This window comes from Priapulus caudatus, unplaced genomic scaffold, assembly GCF_000485595.1.
Source record: "Priapulus caudatus unplaced genomic scaffold, Priapulus_caudatus-5.0.1 Scaffold52, whole genome shotgun sequence".
Taxonomy (NCBI): Eukaryota; Metazoa; Priapulida; class Priapulimorpha; order Priapulimorphida; family Priapulidae; genus Priapulus; species Priapulus caudatus.
In genome coordinates, this window is record NW_014577113.1 from 399582 (window position 1) to 408753 (window position 9172).

At 43.1% G+C, this 9172-nt stretch overlaps 2 protein-coding genes across 2 annotated transcripts in view; both read right to left on the reverse strand.

Moving 5' to 3' along the window:
* LOC106820903 (MAM and LDL-receptor class A domain-containing protein 1-like) overlaps window positions 1-3879 on the reverse strand; it is a 21594-nt gene extending 17715 nt beyond the window's left edge. The window contains exons 1-5 of the mRNA XM_014825503.1: window positions 3827-3879; window positions 2318-2445; window positions 1285-1876; window positions 677-833; window positions 227-458 (exon numbers count right to left, since the gene is read on the reverse strand). Of these exons, the coding sequence (XP_014680989.1) occupies window positions 227-458; window positions 677-833; window positions 1285-1876; window positions 2318-2445; window positions 3827-3879 (1162 nt within the window). The remainder of the gene's footprint in view (window positions 1-226; window positions 459-676; window positions 834-1284; window positions 1877-2317; window positions 2446-3826) is intronic.
* A 1826-nt stretch (window positions 3880-5705) lies between these two features.
* Window positions 5706-7998, reverse strand: LOC106820904 (MAM and LDL-receptor class A domain-containing protein 1-like). The gene is made up of 4 exons (XM_014825504.1): window positions 7753-7998; window positions 6819-7044; window positions 6263-6488; window positions 5706-5841 (listed from the first exon to the last, which is right to left on the reverse strand). The coding sequence occupies exons 1-4, from the start codon at window positions 7996-7998 to the stop codon at window positions 5706-5708; spliced, it is 834 nt and encodes a 277-aa protein (XP_014680990.1).
* Between the last annotated feature and the right edge of the window lie 1174 nt (window positions 7999-9172).

The following is a 9172-nucleotide window of genomic DNA, read 5'->3' on the forward strand; positions in this document are numbered from 1 at the left end:
TACCCACACACACCACACACACCCACACCACCCACACCACACCACACCACACCACACTACACTATTCTACACTATGCTATACTATATATGCCCAACACTATAAGCTACACTGCCACACTACAGTCACCAAGTGCATCTTCACACGGAGTAACTACTGTAACTGCACACTAGACGAGTGACAGAATTGGTCGAATAAAGTAGCGATTTCTGTAGCAGTCTCACTCACCACAGGTCGCTTCGTCGGAACCATCCGAGCACTGTGCCGCGAAGTCACACAGCTGCCCCAGCGGCACGCACTGCATGCCGTTCGCGCACGCAAACTCGGTCGCCGCGTCGCAGGACACCGGCGCCACCGTCGTGAAGCCACCGTCGAGCGGCTCGCAGCCGGGCGAGAAGCTCATGTCGTCGACGGCTGTGTCGCTCGTGTATGGGAAACCCAGGCGCGCCTCGACGACCACCTGCGGCGACGCGCGTACGATTTAAACGCAAAAATCTATTTAGATTGATACACGTTAAGAGTTAGTTCCGACTGGGTCGACTGTGCTACGCAGGGGTATAATCTTGCAAAACATCACAGAGAGAGAGTTCGACACAAGAAATATACAGGCACTTACCCCACCATACTGCCCATACCCTTCCACCCACACATCGATTTATCTATCTATATTTCTGTCACCTGGAAGCTGTCAGATTCTGTCAGCTTGATTGAGGCACGATGCCAGGTTGGGCCAGCATTTCCCGATCTCTCCCACACCGAGGTCATCTTACCAGCAGATGACACCTGGTAAACGGTAAGACTCCCCATCTTCCCACCGTACATGTTATAGTAGAACCTAGCAGAATCATACAGTAATTAACAGAAAATTTCCACATTCTCATCAGTAAGCTATAGCGCATGAAGATCTGGAATTCGTCCTGGAATGCATTCCGAGCCCACAGTATTAATTTCCACTCACTTTACAGCAACATGTACAGTAACCGTAGAGATTTATGCATATTTATGCACGTTGCAAAACTAGGATGCACAGCTCAAATCTATTATGCGCTCAATTGACTATATAATTATTGCAGTTATTTACACAATTATCCATATATGAGGAATCATCACGGCTTTCACCGTTCATGCTTGCCGAAATGATTTTGTTAAAAGCTCTGGGTTTCCGAGACCCCACATAAAAAAGTCTTAGGACCCCCAATCGCATCACAACACGCACAAAGTTCTTATAAATAGAGCACAAGAGCATGATGTGCACCAATGTGCTGCAGCACACAACAGCAGCTTACCGGAAGTAGCAGCTGCTCGTCTGACCGGCCGACTTGAACCCAATGCTCTTTATCGCCGCCGTAGAGTTGACCGGCTGATTTGAACTCTCCACGTAGATGTACATGCCCGTGCTGGACCGGGTCGTGTGGTCAACCAGCGGCCCGGTACTGCTGGACGATGTCGAGCCGCTGTTCAGTTGCCACGTCGTGTTGCCGCCCGCGGCGTGCGTCCAGTTGCAGAAGCTCGCGCGCTCAAAGTCGCACGTGTCGTAGGTGGCGCACAGCGCGGCCGCCTCGTCCGTCGCATCGCCGCAGTCGTCGGCAAAGTCGCACACGTCCTCCTCGTGCACGCACGCGCCGCGCGCGCACCGCAGCTCGTCGTCGCCACACGAGGGCGCCACGGGTGGCAGCGCGCAGCTGGCCAGCTCGATGTCGTCGATGGCGATGTCGCCGCCGCTCATGTACGACCGCTTGGCCTTGAACACGATGTTGAAGGTCGCTGGGATGCGGCCGACGTTGACGACTGCCTGCGTCCAGCTGTCACCCTGGTTGTTGGAGAGCTGCCAGACCAACAGTTCAGTGGTGCCGTAACGGATCACGACCGAGAGCATACCTAGTAGTGACAGCAATCGGTTGGAATTGCATGATTGATATTCCGGTGCACCCTTCTGATCAACTCCTGATCCATCACTCAAATGCCAAAAGTGTCTTTTGTAGGCGGGGTTCCTTTATCTTAGAGGTGATCGCTAACACAGGTACTGTCTATAACTACAGGACAGTATTTGCCAATAATAACACAGCTTGCGCATGCATTATTTAAATGCTGACACTACAAAGCAACAGAATAACGATAAAGGTTTGAAGGAGTTTGTTCGTCAATGCCTCTAATTTTTAATAAATATACTATGACCCTTTCCTCGAAAATGGTGTTTTTTTGCAAATTGGATATTTGATTGACGCTTGACTATTTGTTTTCATAATTGATTAATACATTGGTTGCTGCAAACGATCGTTTATCGATTATAATCAATTATAGGGACATCATTAAGCATACCGATGTAGGTGCCATACATGTGGTACCAGAAGCTGAGCTCGCATTGACCACCGGAGTTATGCAGCGTCTCGCTGCGCAGGGTCGCGAGGTCATACGACGTGCCGTTACGCGAGTCCACATACATGTACCTATAACGAGATACAGAAGTCCACATACATGTACCTATAACGAGATACAGAAGTCCACATACATGTACCTATAACGAGATACAGAAGTCCACATACATGTACCTATAACGAGATACAGAAGTCCACATACATGTACCTATAACGAGATGTACACGTCCACATACATGTACCTATAACGAGATACAGAAGTCCACATACATGTACCTATAATGAGATATAGAAGTCCACATACATTTACCTATAAGTTATAATGAGATATAGACATCCACATACATGTATCAATAATGAGATATACGTCTACGCACACAAACCTATAACGAGATACAGAGGTCCACATACATGTACCTATAACTTATAAGGAGATATAGACGTCCACATACATCTATATCTCCTTATAGGTACAGGTCCACATACATGTACCTATAAGGAGATATAGAAGTCTACATGCATGTACCTATAACGAGATACAGAGGTCCACATACATGTACCTATAAGGAGATATAGAAGTCCACACACATGTACCTATAACGAGATACAGAGGTCCACATACATGTACCTATAAGGAGATATAGAAGTCCACATGCATGTACTTATAACGAGATATAGACGTCCACATGCATGTACTTATAACGAGATATAGACGCCACACACATGTACCTATGTATAACGAGATATACACGTCCATATGCATGTACCTATAACGAGATATAGAAGTCCACATACATGTACCTATAACGAGATATACACGTCCATATGCATGTACCTATATCGAGATACAGAAGTCCACATACATGTACCTATAACGAGATGTACACGTCAACACACATGTACCTATAACGAGATACAGAAGTCCACATACATGTACCTATAACGAGATATAGACATCCACATACATGTACCTATAATGAGATATAGACGGCCACATACATGTACTTATAATGAGATATAGACGGCCACATACATGTACTTATAATGAGATATGGACGCCCACATACATGTACCTACAATGATGAGTGAAGATGTCAAGACTGCATGCATGCATGTACTTGGATTACATGTTCACATATGTGTACATAAAACAATAGTGGATATCAAGCAAACATATGTGACATATATGCGCCCATGGACACGCATCTAGAATTACAAGGGTCAACAAACTATGTACTATGTACCAAGCACAGAGAATGCAGGGCTTGAAAATACATAAGTAGACTTTTGGACACTACATACATGTCTCATGAACATGTACAAAAGGTCAGAGAATATACACCCATACATGATAAAATAGGTGTGCATTAATTTTACATGAGTCTAGCAACGTTTCTTTAGAAGCAACTCACATGCACATATGTACTGCCATAAAAAGAGTACAGATATTTACCATCCGTTGCTGGTTCCAAGAGTGTGGTCAACCAAGGGACCAGTGTTTGACATTGCTGTGCTATTTTGGCCTCGCTGCCATTTGAAGGCTCCATGGCTATCATCGTAATATCCACACATCCCATTCTCAAATGTGCACCTAACTGTGAATTGGATTTTCAAACTGATAATAAGGTAGTCCTATAAGTCAATCATCATTGACTGCAATAGACCTTTTCACTGAGATATCTTCGTACATTGTGTGACATTGGAAAAAAGGTCAATTTCCAGATGAAAAACCCAGTCAGCTTTTGGCAGGCACAACAGACCAATCTAGATCACTCAACTACAACAACCGTTCGCATTTTGATAAAGGCTTAGCTATACAGAAGTAAATTGATGTAAACCACCAATTTTTAGCAATGGTTTGAATACATGATACAAACTAGAAACACGCAGTTGTCGCCAACTACATGTATCCCCTGTGATCTAGTATGAATGGAATATCTCTGTAAGGACGTAGAAGGCAGGTAAATTTAAATAAGTCACAAAGACAAAGGTTTGTTAGACAACTGGTCTGCCTCAGATGTGCAAGTATATGGAATCTGGTTATCCTAGGAAGCCGAAGAGGAAATGTAAGTCGACGGTCAAGGTCAAACTAAGGTCAAGGGCAGTGGTGGTTTTGGTATGCGACAGACCTTCTCCCCAAGATATCTAAGCATACCAAGTTTAATCGCGCTAGGTAAATTAGGGGCCGAGTTAGAGAGCGGAAGGGAAATATGATCAAGGTCAAGGTAAAGGTGAAATAAAGGTCGCAGTGACCTGGTTTTGGTACTCTGCACACCTTCTCCCCAAGATGTGAAAGTATACCAAGTTTGGTAGCGCTAGGTGAATTAGGGGCCGAGTTACAGAGCAGAAGGGAAATATGATCAAGGTCAAGGTAAAGGTGAAATGAAGGTCGCAGTGACCTGGTTTTGGTACTGTGCACACCTTCTCCCCAAGATGCCAAGGTGCGTTATGGTAAAGCGAAGACACCAATGGTTTTTGGTGTGGGCGGAGTCATCGTTGCCATGGTAACAACATTTTTGTCGAAATATTGTAGAACCTGTAACTTGTGCTGTTTTTACCTGATTGTCATGGAATTTGGCACACAGGGCCGATATAACATGTCCTATATATATGTATATATTGGTCCTGTGTGCCAAATTTCATGACAATCAGGTAAAAACTGCAGAAGTTACAGGTTCTAGAATATTTCGACAAAAAATGTTGTTACCATGGCAACGATGACTCCGCCCACACCAAAAACGATAGGCGTCTTCGCTTTACGATAACGCACCTTCATGCGAAATTTGAAGATGATCCGAGAAGAACTGCAGCCGGTAGAGCGCTCCCAAGGAAATCTCTGCGGCGGCGGCGGCACGACGATGCCAAATCCATAGTATCCCCCCGAACTCGTTCGGGAGGATACAATAAAAGAGTATTTAAATAGGAAATGGAACATGAGAACTCATGACTGAGCCAGAAGTAAGGATAAGATGCTGAGAAGGGCGCTGATGAAGAGTGATTAAGTCGCCACGTACCGCAGTTCATTTCATCCTCTCCCTGGTGGCAATCTGTGATAAAGTCACAGTGCTTCGCGCCTGGGATTGTCATTCCATCATTGCATGTAAATGGTTTCTCTGTAGGTTCTGTAATTATAGGTTTACATGTGTTAATTCTGGCATACATTCTGCATAACCAGGTGACTGCAGAGACACAATTTGTTAAATCAAGTTTAAGAATTATACAATAAGGAAAGAATATGTTGCACCCTCTCTGCTAATACCTGGAATGACTTAACAGATGTCAATATAACAATACAACTAATTAAAGCATAATTAGACTAAGATGTCAATATACTAGCCTGTGTCATTTACGCAGACTCCCGGCATGATGTTGAAGTCATCTATAGCCATGTCAGAGTAGTATACATCACCAATCACAGCTTCAAGCACGAGAACATAATTTTCGGTCATGTTTGCTATTGTCACAAACCTGCAAGATGAAATCATGTAGATTAGTCACCATCTTGTGTACACCTTGAAAACACATGTTCGTCAATCATCATCAGTCACACGTACCGACAATTGACTACTAGAGATAGAAGCTTCTAAAGATTCATTAGCTGGTAGCTACATCTTTAAAAACTAGCCTTTTGAAAAAATGATCAAATACTGAATCGTTGACATGAATTTAATGACAATTTGTCATATTGATGAAGCTGTTATCAGCGGTCTGGTGTCATGCTGTATAGCAAGACTCTGCATAAGGCAGACTATGTTACCCACACAGCCTTTCTTGTCTATGCAGGTTGATATCGCGTGTATGTAAAGGAAGCAATAGCCATTACACTATCTGGACAATGTAATAACCTGCAATTCACGTTTATTGCGTTTTCCTGACAGTATCTTATTACCCAAACAACCATGTGTTTCCCTGCTCTAATGCTTTGCCCCACAGCGTCTCGTTGGTGTTGCTGACCGACTTCCTTGCATATAAGTTAAGGCTTCCAATCGTCTTGCCATGCATGTAGTACCAAAAGGTCATGCACTGAGGCTCATCCTTGGAGAACTCAATAGAAACTATGTTCGCCTTAGAACCTTTAGCTCTTGGATAGTAAGAGTCAGCTAAGAGATAGTAACCTGCAGTGGAAATAAATTTATATTGATTGATTAGAGATTCTTAACAATGCTGCAATACAATGTGATGGGGATACTGATATAGAGCGACCTCAAATTCACAAACATTAGGATGTCACGGCATCTGTTTATCCTAGGCAAGTATATTTCAAGAAATCCTGTCAATACCATATTGCAGTCAATAATCTTTAGTGTCAGCTATTACTACTAAGCATGTCTACCCACACAAAACAGTTGTTCTATGTGGGTAGACCTGACAACAATGCATGAAAATTATCACACGCTATGGGTTATCGTATAAACGATTTTCATTGTAATAAATTAAATTCCTACCGGTTCCATTCAGAGTGTGATCTCCTTGTGCGCCTGTACTTGTCATCGTGGATACACCTTTGTGTCGTATCCAGTCAAAGTCATCACCCTGCTCATTATTCCAACTACACAAATCGAATTCAAAGTCACAGGCATCTGGGTTAGGACAGGCTTGATCGAGTAGGAATACATCATCAATGGCAATGTCACCCTTGACGTTGCTTCCAACGACACCCTCAAACACAACCTATTATGAAAGAAAAAGAAGGTTGAATGTTAGAAATGAATATTTAATTTAATTAAGTAAACAATGCCGTATTTATTACCATTTTGAACCAAACAAATAAAAGTGAAATAAACAATTAATTTATAATTACATTCCTGCAGTTTTCCTGATTTTGTCTTGATAGATGACAGAGATGAGCTGACAGTTCTAGTCTGATATAACAGTACTGGGAGAATCGTATTAGGATGAATATAAGTCTCTAGTGGTGAGGGAAACTCTTTCCACTCCCCTAGCTACGAGTTTTACTTAGATGGCATAGCTTAGCATGACAGTATACTCGTTTCTACTTATTTGGAAGAAGGAGAAGAAAAGGAAGTAACAGAAGTAGAGGAGAAGGGGAAGGAGGATGACAAGGAGGCAGTGGAGAATGATGAGAAGGGGAGGAGGATGAAAATAAGGGAAAAAATATAGAGAAAACAGGAGACTAAGAAGAAGCAAAGAAGAAGATGATAATTAAGAAGAAGAAAAAGAAGAATGGGAGGAAAAAGAAAAAGAAGAAGAAGAAGAAGAAAAAGAAAAAGAAAAAGAAAAAGAAGAAGAAGAAGAAGAAGAAGAAGAAGAAGAAGAAGAAGAAGAAGAAGAAGAAGAAGAAGAAGAAGAAGAAGAAGAAGAAGATTAAGATGACAGACAACAAAAAGAACACGTCTAGAACAAAAATGTCCTCCATACGTTGAAGGTTGTCGAGGAGGCAACATCCACCATGCCCTTGTACCAGCGGTCGCCCTGATCACCAGCGAGGGTCCACACAACACTGCCTAGCAGTCCCGCCTGCCGTGTGTACACGTTGAGGGAGCCCACAGCGGTGCCATACATGTGATAGTAGAACACGAGGCACTGACCATCTGTCGCGTAGTGGAGATTGCTGATGAGCCGGGCCTTCCCACCCTTCACCTGGCTAGACGTCTCCACGTACATGTAGTGTCCTGCAGTGAAATAATGGCCGGTCTGTTACAAGGAGATGTTACTGGATAAAATAGATGAGTGAAATTCATTGCAATGCGATATAAAGTATAATGTGTAAATATATTTAGATTTATGTAATCGAGAGAACTCATGTTATGTTCATGGATGCACGGTAATGGCCTCTAGTGTGTAGGCAATAACATAGTCAGGTTACTATCAGTTTTGTTTCCAGGACATGTAACAAAAAACGTCCATACCCTATGAATGTGGTTCAAACATAGCAATAATCTGTACATCCATACCCAGTCACTCCTTCCGGATAGGTAACAGATCATCATCAATTTTTTAGCATTAGACAGAATAGATTCGTACACAATTTATGTGTACACTACAGATATCATGTAATTACATCTGTGGGAAAATCTAAAATCTAAAAATCTATAACCCTACTGCTATCATGTATTCCTGCCTAGCATCCTACAGGGAAATAAGGAATATTCTGTTAAGCGGGCAGCACACTTCGCCATTTTCGTTGCTCGTACAGGCAATTTTCGTGGTCGCCACAAAAATTGCCAAGTGTGCGGGGGCCGGCAACGATCACTCACCACGGAAATTTAGTGGTGACCACGAGTTGCCGAGAATCAAACCGGTTTGATTTCTCACCACGAAAATTGCTCGTGGTGGCAACTTGTGGTGAAGTGTGCTGTGACGCGGCAACGGCCACAAAAATTGCGACCACGAAAATTGCCTGTACGAGCAACGAAAATGGTGAAGTGTGCTGCTAGCTTTAAACGAACATGAAATGTGAAGCTAATTTTTGCATTGTGATTCCTTCCATTGTTAGATATCACTGGCATTCTTCTGGCATACCATAGCTGGTTCCATATGTGTGATCGCATGACGGTCCGGTTCCAAGAGTTGGAGTTCCCTCCGCATGTCTTACCCAGTTGAAATCTGCCGTGACGTCATCTTGAAAGCCACAGATGTCTACAGCTTCGAACGAGCAGGTGGCTGAAAGTGAATTGCTGAGTTATGCATGGATATCTTTAGAAGGATATCGTAAAGTGACATTAATGTAATATTTCAGGGGTTTCACTGGACAGTCATCCTGACAATAACATACACATGCAGGGTTAGAAATTAACCTTTGAACAAGGGAGTCCGTTTGCCCTCAAAAAGAGGGAGT